At 44.2% G+C, this 16,822-nt stretch overlaps 1 protein-coding gene across 2 annotated transcripts; it reads left to right on the top strand.

Moving 5' to 3' along the window:
• Nucleotides 1-146: 146 nt before the first annotated feature.
• On the top strand, nucleotides 147-14,296 carry LOC138635931 (lysosomal-associated transmembrane protein 4B-like). Of its 2 annotated transcripts, XR_011312193.1 has the most exons (8): nucleotides 147-1,143; nucleotides 1,849-1,960; nucleotides 4,534-4,607; nucleotides 4,958-5,080; nucleotides 5,260-5,358; nucleotides 7,787-7,882; nucleotides 13,067-13,232; nucleotides 14,162-14,296. XR_011312193.1 is itself a non-coding variant. In XM_069723669.1 (7 exons), exons 1-7 carry the CDS (start codon nucleotides 1,033-1,035, stop codon nucleotides 13,145-13,147), a joined length of 696 nt encoding a protein of 231 aa, XP_069579770.1. In that variant the 5' UTR covers nucleotides 147-1,032; the 3' UTR covers nucleotides 13,148-14,296. The 2 variants fall into 2 exon arrangements, 1 of the variants encoding a protein (XP_069579770.1); XM_069723669.1 differs by having other exon boundaries at nucleotides 13,067-14,296.
• Nucleotides 14,297-16,822: the final 2,526 nt, after the last annotated feature.

Here is a 16,822-nt window from a genome sequence, read left to right on the forward strand (position 1 = left end):
GATTTCATGAACAATGAGGTACTGCTGCCTCATCTTCACATTATGAATTCATTCAGGAAGCGGAAAAGACATTTGGACTAAAATAGTTGGTCCACTAGCCCGGTTCTTAACTTCAGACCAAACCGTGTTTCACAGCGTGTCCTGTAATTTGTAGATTCAAGTATTTAATTTTTAGCCCCAGCTGTACAACTTTGTGGAAATGACTGGTTACGTCATCGGATCTGATCCTATCAGGTGTTTATCAGCAGGAGGAAATGCGCCCTGCAGCTGCATAACGTTGACCAGAATATGACCGGAAGCAGAAAGAATAGTCTTCAAAATAATGGCATAGGCTTAATTTCATTGAGTTATAAGTAGAGGGATGCAACTGATTCTTAATAACATTACAAGACCTCTTATTTATAGAGATTCATTTTGCCCACTGGCTCTAAAATTACTTAAATATTACTCTCAGTAATTTACTCAATAAAACAATTAGTCATTATGTTTATTAGGTGATTGACAAAAAAATGGTCTGCATCTGTTTTGATAGGAGGGGAATTTGTTTCAGTTACTGGTCAAGCAAAAATTCTCACAAGACGTACAATTTCAGCATCTTCAGTTTAAGGTTTGGCTGCTCCAACAATGGAAGACGATGATTCAACTATTTGAGCATTTGATTTGGTGATTTGTCAGTCAAGTCGATGAGCTGCCCGCTCAAGTTTAACGTCTAACTTGAAAAGCAAAATAGTAGGATGTCTGCCAATTTCTGAATGCACCAAGTGAACACTCGAGAGCCTGGTGGGGGATTTTGTCTTAAACATTTACAACGCATTCATTATCGGGCTTTTATTTTGAAACCGGAAGGCGTTGTTTCCGTGACGCCAGCTTGACTCCCCGCCGCTCCGTTCCGTTAAGCCGCTCACGGTGATAAGTAACGGACAGGTCAGAGGCGGTCGGAGCCTGTTCATTCCTTGGTGAGGACCGACGTGCAGCGGACGTGGACCGGACAGCGGACAGCGGACAGCGGGCTCTCCGTCTTTGGGTTTGTGAATGCTGGCCGATAAGATGATGCTCTCCCCGTGGGACCGCTGGTTCTCCGCGAGCTGCTGCCTGTGCTGCCATGTCCGCACGGGAACCATCATCCTGGGGGTCTGGTACATGGTGAGCACCGCCTCTCTGTCATGTAGACGTCCACAAACAGCAGCAGGGAGAACATGTCCTCACCACGGAGGAGTCCTGCTGTATGCACGCAGCATTTGACCCTCACTATTATTAATAACATCCAAAGTCAGGAACGGATTTTTTTTTTAAGACGCATTATTTATCTGTTTGTCAATCTCTAAATTACTGAGGGTCGAATTGACTTTTAGAGATCTGCATGTAAAAATGTGATAAATACACTTCAAATTTGTGGACATTTAAAAAAAAGTATCGTTGGATGTTGATTCTGGTGAAATTGTGGTAAACGCAGCAGTCTGTCAGACTTCATGTGCAGGAGAGGGTTAAACTAAACCAAACACCACAAGTGGAAAAATCCCTGCGCTCCCTCTGAATAAATGAGCAGCGGCCTCTTCTGGTGTCAGGCTGCCTATTGACTGGGAGAAGGCTCCATTACCTTCACCTGATCCATGGGATGTATGAGTCATCTGGTAATGAGTCGGACCAAAACGAAGACTCATCCTGTACATCTCTCATATTCTGTTGCTGCACCGTCTCCGTGACGACGTTTCATAGTCGTATGGTTTTACTCTGCAGGTTTATTGATGAATCCGTTATGTGTCCGATTTAAAAAGCTTCATGTTATTTTGGACTGTGCCCGTGTTGCGTGTCTGACCCTTTATCTGTCCATATGTCCTCCGTCCTAAGCTCATCAACGCCGTGGTGTTGCTCATCCTGCTCACCGCGCTCAGTGATCCCGAGCAGTACCACCTGACCAGCGCCGAGTTGGCCAACGACCTGGATGTCATGGATGACGCCAGTAAGTCGCCCAAAAGGCCACTTCTAGCCAACGAAGGTCCTGTAAGGTCGCTGAGGGAGAATCCTACATGTCAGCTGACTGCTTCTGAATCTTTGTGTTGCAGCATCCAGTCACATGTTCCCATATGAACAGCTTGTTGGTATTTTGTCAGGAACCCAGTGAGGCTCTCTGGTTTTTCTCTGCTCCACCTGAAACCCTCCACAGCTGCCTGTCAGGGCGGAGTCCACCTGACCGATGCAGTGATTTATTGTGTTATTAGACGGGCCGTCAGAACTTCTGTATGAATCAGACGGACCTGCAGGCCGATCACGTCCATCTGCGTTTGAAAAGCCTTCTTAACGCACCGGGTGTGCTGGAAGCGTCCGGCTGGAAGCCGTGCCGCTGCTCTGATTGGGAACGATGGCATTGTCCCGGTTCCAGAGGATTAAGGGAGTCCTGTGAAGCGTTAGTGGCGGCCGGACCGCCCGGTGCTTCTGCACCAGAACCACACACAGGAACCCGAAGACGTCACGTTTCCTTCGGCAGGTCTGAATGTTCAGATGTGACCGACATCAAGCAGCAGGGAGAGTTATCAAGGCTACAAACTACTCAATGACAAATCTAATAGATCTTTAAGATGCTTTTCCAGACGAATAACTCTCCTCTGACAAAAGCAAGGCCTTCATCCCCGCTGCTTCGGCTCCAGAACATAAATCAAACGAGCCTCGTGACCGATACGTCCTGAGGTGGAGCAGATGAAAAAGCAGAAGAGCTCTGCTGTTTCTGTTGAGTTAAATCACACCAACATTTATGTGTTTACGGTCATCTGAGCATTTAACTGCAGAATGTGGTGATGGTAACAGACCAATGAAATAACACCTTAATATACTGAGCTTTTCCTCTTAGTTTGATCATAGGTCTGAGGATAATGTAGATGTTACCTCATCTTCTGCCTCATTATGTCATTACGCCTTTGAATTTCCATCATGACATTACCGGCCTGCTAACTCACTAAAATATCGCACGACTTCAGCACGAAGCGTTCAGCGACCTCGACTTTCACCGTCGAACCGCGAGTTCCTTTTGAAAGCAGCAATTTGAACTTTCTTTCAAGTGATATTTTGAGAACAATGTTTATGCAAAACTTGAAGAGAAGACTGTGGAGACTCAGCATATATTTATTAGCTGGTAGAAACCAAAAGCTGCGATAAAAGAGGGTGAATATTGGACTGAAATTCACCAAGTGGCCACAAACAAAACTAAAATGAAAGCTAATGTTGCTCCACGTCTGTTCATGTATAAACAGTCAGCAGCTTGTGAACTAGTTCTCATCAACTTGTCTGACTTGTGATCGGACAACCAGGACGCATGTTCATGCTCATGCTCATGGTCATGCTCATGTTCATGTTCATGTTCATGTTCATGTTCATGCTCATGGTCATGTTCATGCTCATGTTCATGCTCATGCTCATGCTCATGCTCATGCTCATGGTCATGTTCATGCTCATGCTCATGCTCATGCTCATGCTCATGCTCATGTTCATGTTCATGCTCATGCTCATGCTCATGCTCATGGTCATGCTCACGCTCACGCTCACGTTCACGTTCACGCTCATGCTCATGTTCATGCTCATGCTCATGCTCATGCTCATGTTCATGCTCATGTTCATGCTCATGCTCATGCTCATGTTCATGCTCATGCTCATGCTCATGCTCATGTTCATGTTCATGTTCATGCTCATGTTCATGCTCATGCTCATGCTCATGCTCACGCTCACGCTCACGCTCACGTTCACGTTCACGCTCACGCTCACGTTCATGTCAGCTGTCTCAGACTCTCGGTTTGTAGGAACCTCATCGAGAACTTTACTGGTGAATCCCACAACTTTTATTCTTTTATTTGAGTATAAATGTATAAATCTGACATGCTGATGGTCTGAAGAACAAAGAATCGCTTTCCCGGCATATTCTTAGCTTTTTTTTTTTCAACCACTCTGTCCACACTAAGATTAAATGTACACTTTCTATCTGCCTCTGAGTCATTCACTTTATTGAATACATATCAGACCAAATATTGATTTCATGAAAATCTCAGTTTCCTCTAAAGGTCTGATTCCTGCAGCCCATCTGATATTTAGCTCGGTTACACTGGAAATAAAAGGCCACATTGCCTCTCTAAAGATTGAATTTCTTTTATGAGCCAAAATGATTCGTCCTGTGACTCACAGATGCAAAATATTCATTTTCAGTTCATAGTAAAATTCTTCTGAAATGTAATTTTAATGGGTGCTCTTTCACTGAGGTGACTGTTTGTGCCGGAGGAGCTGCTGTATGTTGGAGTCTTATGTGACGGAGTGATGAGGTCTGTTCTGTTTGGTGACCGAGGTCGGGCCGACCTGCAGCGGACCACAGAGCAGAGGTCAAGTCCTTGTTGACAGATGCGACATGTCTTTTTTCAACCGGACGGGACGTTGTGAACTATTTCAGAAATGTAATTTGTAATTTAATGTGCCTCGACCCATGTGACCTCACATTGACCAGAATAAACACTGATAAAGTTTCTATTTCTAACTTTACTTCCCTTTCTGCTCCAGACATGTGCATCGCCTCCGCCATCTCCCTGCTGATGATCCTCATCTGTGGGATGGCGACGTACGGAGCTTACAAGGTGAACCACGTGTTTCTTACCTGCACCATGCTGCTGTTTACTAACGTCAGACCGTGAGGAGAGAAATCAGAGGACCTTCGAGTGTTGAGTTCCAGATCATACCTGGTTTCCAAACAGACTCCAAATGTCTCATCTCCACTACCATACGCTGCATTTATGTCTCCAGTGTTCGAAAAACATTACAAATCCAAGCAGCATGCCTCCTGTTGTATCGTTTGAAACGCGCTGTAATCTGGCTGCGTCCCACTTCCAGCTCTGATTTATGTCCTCAGAGTTCGGATGGATTCTCTGCACTCAGATAAATAAAGCAGCCTGTCCTGAATAACCAAAACAAAATGTCTTTCTTTCAGCTGCGTGCTGCCTGGATTATCCCATTTTTCTGCTACCAAATATTTGACTTTGCTCTCAACACCCTGGTGGCCGTGAGCATCGTGGTCTACCCCAACACCATCCAGGACTACCTGCAGCAGCTGGTGAGAGACCTCACGTCTTCCTCCGTCCTGTCAGCAGGACGTCTCTGAGGGTGTTTTCCAGTCGGTGTGTCAGGACGGATTCAGGCTGCAGCTGCCTCTCCTGTCGAACAGGTGGAGCTCCTGCAGCCTCACGTGGACTCTGCTGCCGAGTGACTGTTATTTTTCTGTCTCCACTGCAGCCCGATAACTTCCCCTACAAAGAGGAGGTCGCTGGCCTCAGTAACGTGTGCTTGGTCTTCATCGTGCTGCTCTTCATCAGCTGCATTCTCAGCTTCAAGGTAACATTTTCCGACCCGAGTTTACATGTTTGGCGTGCAGGCGCTGTTCTCCTACAACAGTAGCAGCGTTACGCAACCTGGGGACACAGACGGCTGCTTTTATGTAACTTTCTGTCCAGATGTGACTTTCTGATGACTCATGGACTGGAAACAAATTTGCTTTCAGCATTTCTGTTGGATGTAGAGCCCAAAAATGAGGCCGGAAAAATGATGATAATGATTATTATTATTATCTTTAAGTTTATTATTTGTTTGTTTGTGTGGCAGCTTGATGGGATGTTCTTTGAAATTCAGACATTTTTGACTTTTAACTAAAAAAGCATTAATGACAAGTTACATTACATGGTCAGTATTAAGGAGAGCTTTATTGTGTTGAAGTGAGTGGGCCTGCAAACAGGACACTGAAGCAGCCAAATGCAATTCAGACATCATTTATTTTATTATTTAAACGTTAAAGGGAAAATTGCTCAATAAGTGTTGCTTGTCGCTGTTAGTTCCCTCTTTACTGGAAAGATTTCTATTGACAGTCAGAGTTCATCCTGCCACTACTCAATCGTTCATATTATTTTGGCCACACTAATGGCAGCAGGGCTCCGTGGGGGGCCGCGTCTCCTGGTCCTCCAGACTTAAACACCTCATTTATGGTTCCCGGACCGCCGGTCACCTCTCTGCCAATGTAACGCCTGATTGTACTTATTTCTTCCAACACCTCCAGCACAGTATTTGTATTTTTAAAGGAGTGAAACGACGTCCTTGTTCACCCGAGTGTGTCTCAGTGTTGAACCTCTGCAGCCGCTGTGACAATTACTGGAAATACACTCAGCCCACACAGGCACTACTACACGCAGCAAAGTGTGTCTCGGGACAGATCCAACATATTTTAATGACATCTAGCGCCACCAGCAGGCCAAAGTTTTAATTTGTTTTATTACTAAACACCTGCAACATTAACAGGCCTCCTGCCAGACTCAGTTCTACTTTGTGTTTAATGCTCATTTTTCTTATGTTCACCTTAGATGGTGAACATGAAAATTATAATTAGGGTTGCAAAGTGCTTTTTAGAAAAAAATACAGAAATAATAAATTTCACAGTCTCTGCATGCTGTGAGCATTTAGAGGCACTAACATGGTTTCTGTTGGGGGGTTTGTATTGAACACAGAAGAGCCAGTGAACCTCCCAGTTATGTTGTTGAGGTCATGCTGACAACCAAAAACATATATTATATTATATTACCAAAGTCTGAGATTATAAGACAACGTGCTGCTTTTGATAAGAGTATTTTATTGTGTGTTTCAGACTCTAATCGAACCCCATGTTGTATCCAGAATCTGTATTTTTATCAGTTGTAGTTTCTGAGTGATTCTCTTTGCACCAGCAGCATCATTACCTCACTGTCAGCAGCCTTTGCCGTGCACTGAGGTAAAATGAGCGATCTCGGTTGCAGCAGACGGATCTGTGCGCTCCTGTGGAGGCTGTTAATATCACCACAGAGCTTAAAGTGGCTTCTTAATTGGGTTATTACAGAAGTTAGAGCGCTCAGCTTGGCTTTGGTTCCTGCGAGCGGATGGTTGCAGCAGATGGTGTTGTGTTTGGCCGAGGTATTCCAGTAGCAGGCTGCCCGCTGAGAGCCAGATGATTTCTGGATGACAGAGAACAACAGGAACTTGTTTTTTGGCTCCTATGAAGTGACGTCCGATCCTCCGACAGAACCTGCAAACAGAGTTGAACGGAGGAGGACAGTTTCTCTGAATCCGTTTTATTACGGCCTTTTCTGCCCCGTGAGGCGTGATGTTCATGTTACCACGACGCCATCGGTGACCGTCTACTACACGCACGCTCACACCACAGCGTCTCTGGGGGCACGATGACCCAATTATATTTTGGAATAGTTATGAGAAGAGACGGGTTCTCTTACAACTACAAAGCTGCTTCAAAAACCTGATGTTTTTAGATGTTGTAACAAGAGCTCTGAGGCTGTACCCGCTGTAGGTGAATGACATAATCAGCACGATAACAGGCTCACAATGACAATGCTAACATGCTAATGTTTGGCAATGGTGCACCGCTTGCTAATTGGCTCAAAACACAAACCACACCTGGTGCTCACTGGAAAGTCTTTAGTTCTGTGGATATTTATGCATAAATCAAAGTGTTGGGCAGATTAGATTTGTATTCTGATCATTCCACCACATGAAAAGTAAAGGATCAGGAAAATGAATCTTCAGAGGGACATGAATGTTTGTGCAGATTTGAATGGCAATCCATCCAGAAGTTGTTGAGGTATTTGAGTTGATACCAAAGAGTTGGACTTTGATTCATTAATTGTCCTTTATTTTTCACCATAACGCTCAGACTCTGTGAACGTCCTGAAGAAGAGATGGTGTTGTTTCTGATTTGTGTTTCGGTCCTGTTTGTGTGCGACGCCAGGCGTACCTGATCACGTGTGTGTGGAGCTGCTACAGATACGTGTGCGGCCGCGGCTCCTCTGAAATCCTGCTCTACGTTACGACCAACGACACCACGGTGAGTCACCTCTGATGAGCTGCATGTTTCTACAGGACTCACATCACTTCGTGGTGTTTCTCTATGCTTCTCCTCTGAACCCAGTCCTTCTTAGTGACAAACAAAACAAACGGAAAGATTCATTGCTCTCAAATCAGCTGGAAACTAGTTTTTTGCAAATTGTATTTAAACAGGAGAAACTCGGATGTGTGTTGGGGACTTCTACGTCTCTACAGCACGGGGTCCAAATAAACAACCGTATGTGTTCATGGTGATGAAGGTCACCAGGCGGGACAGCGGCCTCACTGAATAGTTTTTAGATAACGATGAGGCTTTTCTACAAAGACAACACCTGTCAGTATTCATATTATTGCTCGTTCACTTCTCACTTTCACAAAACCAGCAGAAAGAAATATTCTCTCATCACACGTTCCCTCCGTCAGACCACCCGTGTGAACGTTAATCACATTTTCCAACGAGCTGTTTCTGTGAATAAGTCGACGGCCGTCAGACTTCTCGCCTCCACACCGGTGGTGAGGACGTTCCTCATGTTCACTGCACAGCTGCTCAAATACTTCTGTCAGCATCAACTGTTCACAGACACAGTAAATGTCTGAATTTAAAGAAATATATACAAAATAAGAATCAAAGGTATCACCACGTGTGCAGAGTGTTTTACACACATGTTGTTTCCACATTCAAACTCTCCTTTATGTCCACGTCCACATGCAGAAACAACATAAAACACTATCTGATCTTGATTTGCTTCTTTCTTCCACTTCCAAAAGCAGCAAAACAGCTCCTGTGGAAAAATGATTTTCTTACTCAATCCAGACCGCGAGTCCCGTTTTTATGGTCTGCGTAGGCTTCGTCCACTCAGGCCAGTCTGGCAGCTGCAAAGTCCTCATGTTGAAGGGAGGAAGGAGGTCCGGAGCTGGGCTGTCCCAGCTGCTAGTTTCACAGGCTACAGGAGCACGGCTGGATGAGCGGACTGGGATGGAGAGACGTGGCTCCATGCTGGCAAAGCCATTAGAAGGAGGCTGAGGCTCAGTAGGTAGGTAGGTAGGTAGGTAGGTAGGTAGGTAGGATGGTAGGTAGGTAGGTAGGTAGGATGGTAGGTAGGTAGGTAGGTAGGTAGGTAGGTAGGTAGGTAGGTAGGTAGGTAGGTAGGTAGGTAGGATGGTAGGTAGGTAGGTAGGATGGTAGGTAGGTAGGTAGGTAGGTAGGTAGGTAGGTAGGTAGGATGGTAGGTAGGTAGGTAGGTAGGTAGGTAGGTAGGTAGGTAGGTAGGTAGGTAGGTAGGTAGGTAGGTTGGTAGGTAGGTAGGTAGGTAGGTAGGTAGGATGGTAGGTAGGTAGGTAGGATGGTAGGTAGGTAGGTAGGTAGGTAGGTAGGTAGGATGGTAGGTAGGTAGGTAGGTAGGTAGGTAGGTAGGTAGGATAGGTAGGTAGGTAGGTAGGAGGTAGGCAGGTAGGTAGGTAGGTAGGTAGGCAGGCAGGTAGGATGGTAGGTAGGTAGGTAGGTAGGTAGGTAGGTAGGTAGGTAGGTAGGATGGTAGGTAGGTAGGTAGGTAGGTAGGTAGGTTGGTAGGTAGGTAGGTAGGTAGGTAGGTAGGTAGGTAGGTAGGATGGTAGGTAGGTAGGTAGGTAGGTAGGTTGGTAGGTAGGTAGGTAGGTAGGTAGGTTGGTTGGTAGGTAGGTAGGTAGTTAGGTAGGTAGGTAGGTAGGTTGGTAGGTAGGTAGGTAGGTAGTTAGGTAGGTAGGTAGGTTGGTAGGTAGGTAGGATGGTAGGTAGGTAGGATGGTAGGTAGGTAGGTAGGTAGGTAGGTAGGTAGGTTGGTAGGTTGGTAGGTAGGTTGGTAGGTAGGTAGGTAGGTAGGTCGGTAGGATGGTAGGTAGGTAGGTAGGTAGGTTGGTAGGTTGGTAGGTAGGTTGGTAGGTAGGTAGGTAGGTAGGTAGGTAGGTAGGTAGGTAGGATGGTAGGTAGGTTGGTAGGTAGGTAGGTAGGTAGGATGGTAGGTAGGTAGGTAGGTAGGTTGGTAGGTAGGTAGGTTGGTAGGTAGGTAGGTAGGTTGGTAGGTAGGTTGGTAGGTAGGTAGGTAGGTTGGTAGGTAGGTAGGTAGGTAGGTTAGGTAGGTAGGTAGGTAGGTAGTTAGGTAGGTAGGTAGGTAGGTTGGTAGGTAGGTAGGTAGGTTGGTAGGTAGGTTGGTAGGTAGTTAGGTAGGTAGGTTGGTAGGTTGGTAGGTAGGTAGGTTGGTAGGTAGGTTGGTAGGTTGGTAGGTAGGTTGGTAGGTAGGTAGTTACTTTATTTATCCCGAGGGGAAATTCTTTCGCTACAGCAGCATACAGAAGCAATAAGATAATAATAGAATAATAAAAAGCAGTATGCTGCAGTAAGTGAGGTCTGTCTGGGGGTTTCTGGGCCTCCTGTCGGTGTCCCGTTGCCCGGGTCGGGCCCCCCGACCGCTGCTACCCCGCTGCTCACACACCTATCAGGACTCCTCAGAAGGGAGAAGAAAAACGAGGCTGGTTTTTAACGACCTGCTTTGAGTGTCGCAAAATGCGGTTTTCAGCATGAACACATAAGGAGGAAAACAAAGAAACGCTTCACACGGTTTGAAACCACAGCTGCCAGTTCTAAACTCTGCGTGGCTTTATGGGATGTTTAAGAAAGCGAGACGTCCGCGGGCCCCTGATGTGTAAAACACCTGAGCTGTAAAGAGAGTAACTCTGCAGCTCACATCATCAGTGAGAAGAGGCAGAAAAACAGCAGCCTGCCCCTTTACTTCCTGACATCAGCCTCACCTCTGCAGGTGTGCTTTCTCCATCACAGCCGGCCTCATTCAGTCACATCTCCCCACGGACTGCAGGCAGCTTTGTGGCTTTAGGTTGGCAGCTTGCATTACATTAGTTAGTGAGCACTGAGGTTAAAGGTCCACTAACGTATTCCTTATGACTCATATTAGACACACAGAAAAGTCACACGATCAGGCGTTTTATTTGGCATTAAAGGAGCAGGAAGTAACCCTTAAACGCCTCGTAGAAGAAAAGGACAGGAAGTTGAGTTTATGAGGATACGGGTGAGACTCCCGCAGCACATTATGGATTTATGAGCTGAAATTAAATAACATATTAATGTTATTTATCTACCGAGCACAAACTCCACGAGTTGGTTGCAAACTCTCCTTTTAACTATTTAATTCTTTCACCTGACTCATTTAACTCATCAGTTATTCTAAAGTGTGACACGCTAACACCTCGGCTCCCTGTGAAGAGGAGGAACATCCATGAACAGGAGGGAAAGAGAATCAAATGATGAAGTGGTTTCATTACAACAGAATCTTATTTCTTATCGATCATGTTTTAAGAAGGTGATTGTGGTTGTGTAAATCCATTAGAGGCGACGACAGTCGAAGTGGGCAGTGATGCAATTGATGACTTCATGTCCTTCTTCAATGATCAGGGAGGTTCACTGTCCCACAGGCAGGACCGAAACCCTCAACGACTCTTTGTTTGAAATGTGGCACACACGGCAGACGCATGCTGTTGTTGAACAGGAAGTTAAATGAAGCATTGCGGGAGTCGACGTCTCAGGTTGAACGAGATGTTCTGAGCTCACAGCGTCGGCAGAGAGGAAGTTCACATCCACACGTTTTAGGACGGAAACGCTGGTGAAGAAGTGACGGCAGGTTGATCACAGCGAAGCGTAGAGGAGAACGACTGCTGAAGGAGTTCTTCAACGGACAAACGTCGTCTTACGGGAGAGTAAACCTTCATCTCTACAACTGTGCTGTCAGTTTGCTGAAGTTTCCTCCTTCTAGATCTGTCGTCTGCAGAGTGACGGGACGCCGCGCTGAGCAGAGACTTCTGTCCGACACAAACTGCGATGCAGACACTAAGCCTACTTTTACTTTCAGTGTGAGGGATGAATACTAGAAGATGAAGGAGTAAATCTGTCCTCTCCAGGTGTCTGTATACAACTTTCAAACTGAATCTGGATGCTGACACGTCAGCACCAACATTATGAAGGACAGGACCTCTATGAACCATGTTTCCTTCCTGTTTTTAAACAGTCTAACATCCAGATGGCTGAAGACCAAACTTCCTCTCTGAATAATCAGTCCATATTTAAAATGTAGTACTGGTCCCAGAATTAAGCACAAATCTAACGACAGCTCGTCTCAACACCTAATCAGCTGTAAAGATGAGGATGTTGTTCGGTCCACACTGAAATGTCTCCACATGGATTGCTGTGAAATTGTAAACAGACACTCAGAGGATGAAGCTCACTGATATCGGAGATCCGTTGGCTTTTCCACTGATGCCACCATGAAGCTGATATTTTATATCTCATTAGCTATTGGAAAGATTTTGTTTTTAATGTATTACTCACATTTTCTGTCCCTCTGTGGATGAATTGTAATAACTTTCCCGGGACATTTTAATTTGGCACCATCATCAGGTCAAAATCAGTTTGTTCAATACTTTTTTTTTTTTAAATTTTTTTTAAACTGATGACATTCAACCTCAGCTGCAAGAATGTCTATTTATTTAATTTTTGCTTATAAATCTGGATCTGAAAAGCTAGTAAATATCATAAATGTCAAATAAGTGTTTGAGAGCATCGATGAAACTGAAGAACTCAAGTTTTAAGGACGTCGCTGGACGAAGTCTCCAAATTCCATCGATCCACTCAACGAGATGCTGATCTTTAAAACACACCTGCTCACTTCGTCTTTGAAAACTTGCCGTTCATGTTTTCTTCTTGTCTCACATTACTTCCTTCCAACCCTCCGCTCGTGTATGAAATGTGCAGGACGAATAACATCTTGCCTTACAAACTTCCATTTTACAGGTTAGGTTAGGTTAGGTTAGGTTAGGTAGTTACTTACTTTATTAATCACCGAGGGGACATTTTTTTCATAATTACATAATCATATTTAGCTGAAATCCTGCAGTTTATTCTATTTATCAGGAAATCATGTTTCTGTGCCATTAGTCCTCTGGGATTACAAATATTCCATTTAATCCAAAGTACAAAATGCACCAAAACTGCCGTAATATTATGTAACATGAATATAAACATGCTCGTACATGTAGAGATAACATGATATTACTCCATGATGATTTTTATGCTGTTAAATTTGACTTGTGTGAAGTGAAAGAACGACCCGAACCAAAGCTGTTTGTCTCTCCTCACCTGCAGGTACTGATACCTCCGTATGACGACAGCGTCAGCGTGCCCCCCAAGCAGGCCCCGCCCCCCTACACCACCGCCACGGCGTGAGAACATTCCCAGGATCCTGCTGTTAATACGACCCCGGCAAAATTTATGCACCACACTGCCTCTCCAGTGTACAGTATATTCATGAGTATATTGTAGCTACACAAACACAGTACAGTACAGCCATGCATGCACGTGTACAAACACATCTCACACACACACATGCACACGCACACACCAGTAACCACCACCGTGACCTCTCGTCCCGTCCTGTCACTCAACGATGAACTCATACTTCCCCGTTAACTCTTCCATCTATCTCTTCGGTCTCTCTTGGTAATAATTCCAGAAATGATGTGCATTATTATGCATTTGAATCTGGGTGGAACAACATGAAAGCACTAGAAAGTTTGATAGATGATATATATTTTTTCTTAATTCTATTTGACGTGTATCTGTGATAGTATTCTGTGCGTCCTACCTTTGATGGACTTATTTATCTTGTGCACAAATGCAAACACGACGACCTCGCCGGCCGCCGTGGGGAGCGAGAGCTCGTCACGTGTCTCCTGTTTGTCGTCTCTGCTCGGGATCAGGGTTGGATTGCCTTCATTCGTGACTTTCTCTCTGATGGGGTGCGCTTCATGGAGCCACGTGTGAAGTGTCACCTTGACTGGAAGTTTCCCAAAGAACTGCATCTGCCTGTATTCTGACATGATCAAAGAGCAACCTAGTGTATATCCGACATATCACCGTCTTTTACTGTCCTGTGTTATACAAATCAGAAGTGTTGAATTGTGCTGGCTGACTATTCATAACTTTTAAATGTAACTGTGTGTTTCTACTGATTGACGAGAAAATGTCTCGGGCTGCTATTTATCTATTTTGACAGCACAGAAGAAGCTCTGATCTGGAATCAGTTTGCTCTCTGAAGTCACTGAACGAGTTGCTCGGGGGAAGGGGGGAGGGGGGGGGGAAACTGAAGCTCAATGAATATGGACCCTGGTTGTGTTTTTTCAATTAGGCCAATGGGAGCTTTGTGGTCTGTGTAAACATTACATGAGTCTCTTCTAACAGATGCAGTTATTGGCAAGCTGCTCCCCCGGACGCTCGACGTCCTGCTGGGACACTAGGACAAAGTCAAACCTGAGAACCAGTGCTGTATGAAAAATAAAGATGTGACATTTATTTGTCTATTAAAATCACATTTCACTGACAGATGTTGTGTGTTTTATTTTGAAGGAGAAGCTTGTTTATGAACTTTAAATTCAGCTCAGTATTAGATATCTTATTTCAACTCTACTTATAACAAGTCATCAAATAATCACTTAAAATGAATGATTCTTGTTGCTTCTGCTAATAAGAGTTTAAACAGCTGATGTGTCCCTGGAAACTGTTGGATCAGTGAAGTCAGAGGTGACCAGAGTGTATAAATGTGTTCATTGTTGCAGGCAGGTACCACAGTGAGGTTGCACTCATGATGACTCCACTTACCAGGTCTTTCCATAAACTTCTGCTCAACTGTGGATGTGGAGAGTTCATCCAAGCATCACTTGTAAAATTACAATCCACCTCTTTCATAGTAGTGATGATCAATGAGACGGCCTCACAGTAAACACTGCATAAGCATACTTTGTGGTATTCAAAAATATACGTTTACTGTGTTTTTATTTTATTGTATGCACTTTTAATTTTCTTTGATTTTCCTAACTCTTAATAACTCCCCTTAATTACTATTTTATTGACCTTGCACTGATGGATTTTGTCACTCATATTCTTTGTTTCTTTTTGTGTATATTCCTTCTTTTGCTTTAATCTATGTGAAGCACACTGAAGGTGATGCAAATACAGTTTGAGTCATTACACCCTTGGATCTTAAATGTAAGAACAGAATGTCTTCCCTCCTCTCGACTTTAATCCTAAAATAAAATGTTTTTTAAACATGTAAAACTACATATTTAGTTCCACTTATCTGTAGTAAAACTGTGAGTGTGAATTAAACACATATAGTTATTGTTTCAGCAGCAGTCTGAGCCAAACAAGAGGCGTCTCCAAAGTTGGAGTCAGAAGGGGAGCTCACAGAGGAACCGTGGACGGAGGAAGGGGCTGAGCACAGCAGAGACAGAGTGCTGCCATACACAGGATGTATGTTTGAAACCTGGAGCTCCTCTCTTCACTCTGTCGGGATTTTTGAGAAACTTTATTTGCAGAGTTGAAAATTGATACCAAGGTGAGTACATCTAAATTTGTTTTTATGAAAATAATAATGACTTTTAATGCTAGAGCCCTGCAGGCTTTGCTTGAATATTTGCAATGGTTTTTTTTTTTTGTGGCACTAATAATTTTCTCTCAGCTTTTTAAAAACATGGTGGGAAGAGGAACCACCATCAGTCACCTGTTCTGTGTTTACTTAAAGTTAAGTTAGGAAACATCTCAGATTCCTTCACCTGCATCTTGAAAAGCTGCCAAAGACATCAGGGAATGTGCAAAACAGAGACCCACGAACGCTGCTTTGGTGTTTCGTAGTAAACACACAGCTTTGGCTTCAACTCAGGAGGAAACGTGAGAGGAGGGATAACACCAGCAGCCACACAGGATTTTATAAAAGCCTGCAATAATGTTCATGTGTTTGAAAACATTTTTAGAAGGTCAGCTGTTTGCCGCAGTGGTTCGACATCATGTTTTTGTATCTTCTGTTGACACATGCCGGTGAAGGCCAAAGTTGTGGAAAGTGAAGGCAGAAAAAAAGACTTCACAAAGTACATGTGTGACTCTGATCGATGGCTGATGAAGAAAACACGGTCAGGACTGAAGCAGAGACATCAAACAGAGGGCGACCGCTCCGTGTGGGATGCAACATGGATATGTGACCCATGCAGGTCCCAGGTCAGCGGCTACCGTGCACATGTCTGTGTGGGAGCGTTCATCTGCCGGAGCTGTGAACAGACTGAGCCGTGAGTCTGTGTCATCACTGAGAAAGAAAAAGTTCAGAACTCAATTCAGAAACTTAGAACCAAGATTTCTCCCAAATAACAAATCCCACATCGTCCTGTTGTTGAATGTGGATGTATTTGCTCTTTCTACACTGAACACAGATCATTTTTAAGACAGCAGTGGAGCCTTCAGTCTGAATATGACAGGTAATGAAGGGCTCTCCTGGGGACTGGATTGGGAAACAGTCTGCAGTACCTGTCAGCCTCCCTTAAATCACTTTGAACCACCTATGCAGCAAAACATCCCAAAGCTCATTCAGTGAACTTCATATGAAGGCAAATGGGAAAACATGAACCTCCAGTCGAGCCTGCACGAGTTCAGAAACAGTGCTGAGAAGAATGCTGCTACAAATAAATATACAGTATAAACACTTTAAATTTACAAAGAAATTCTGCTTTTCAAAATGTGCTCTTCACTCTGCAAAACGAATGCATTCAACTATACACGCTGAAATGTGAAACGTGAAGCTGGGCAGGTCAAATATGCAGGAGGTGAAAGTTCTCCCTATTTATATCCGTCCTCATCATTAACTTGTAGCTCTTCACCGATCACCTTCGTCACAGAGTCTCTATATCGGTTTCCTACCACGCAGATGGTATTTTCAGTCTTGCACGGGTGTTTATTTACCTTCTAGTTTGCAAGATATTAAAAAAAAATAATAATCTGCAGATTTTAGTGAAATGTAATGAATGGTGTTTTGTGTGTGTGTCCACTTAAAAAGCTGCTTTGCAACACACCTTCAAC

Source organism: Brachyistius frenatus, unplaced genomic scaffold (assembly GCF_029030835.1).
Source record: "Brachyistius frenatus isolate BFR_SWC_R1_liver_20210118 unplaced genomic scaffold, ASM2903083v1 Contig_340, whole genome shotgun sequence".
Taxonomy (NCBI): Eukaryota; Metazoa; Chordata; class Actinopteri; family Embiotocidae; genus Brachyistius; species Brachyistius frenatus.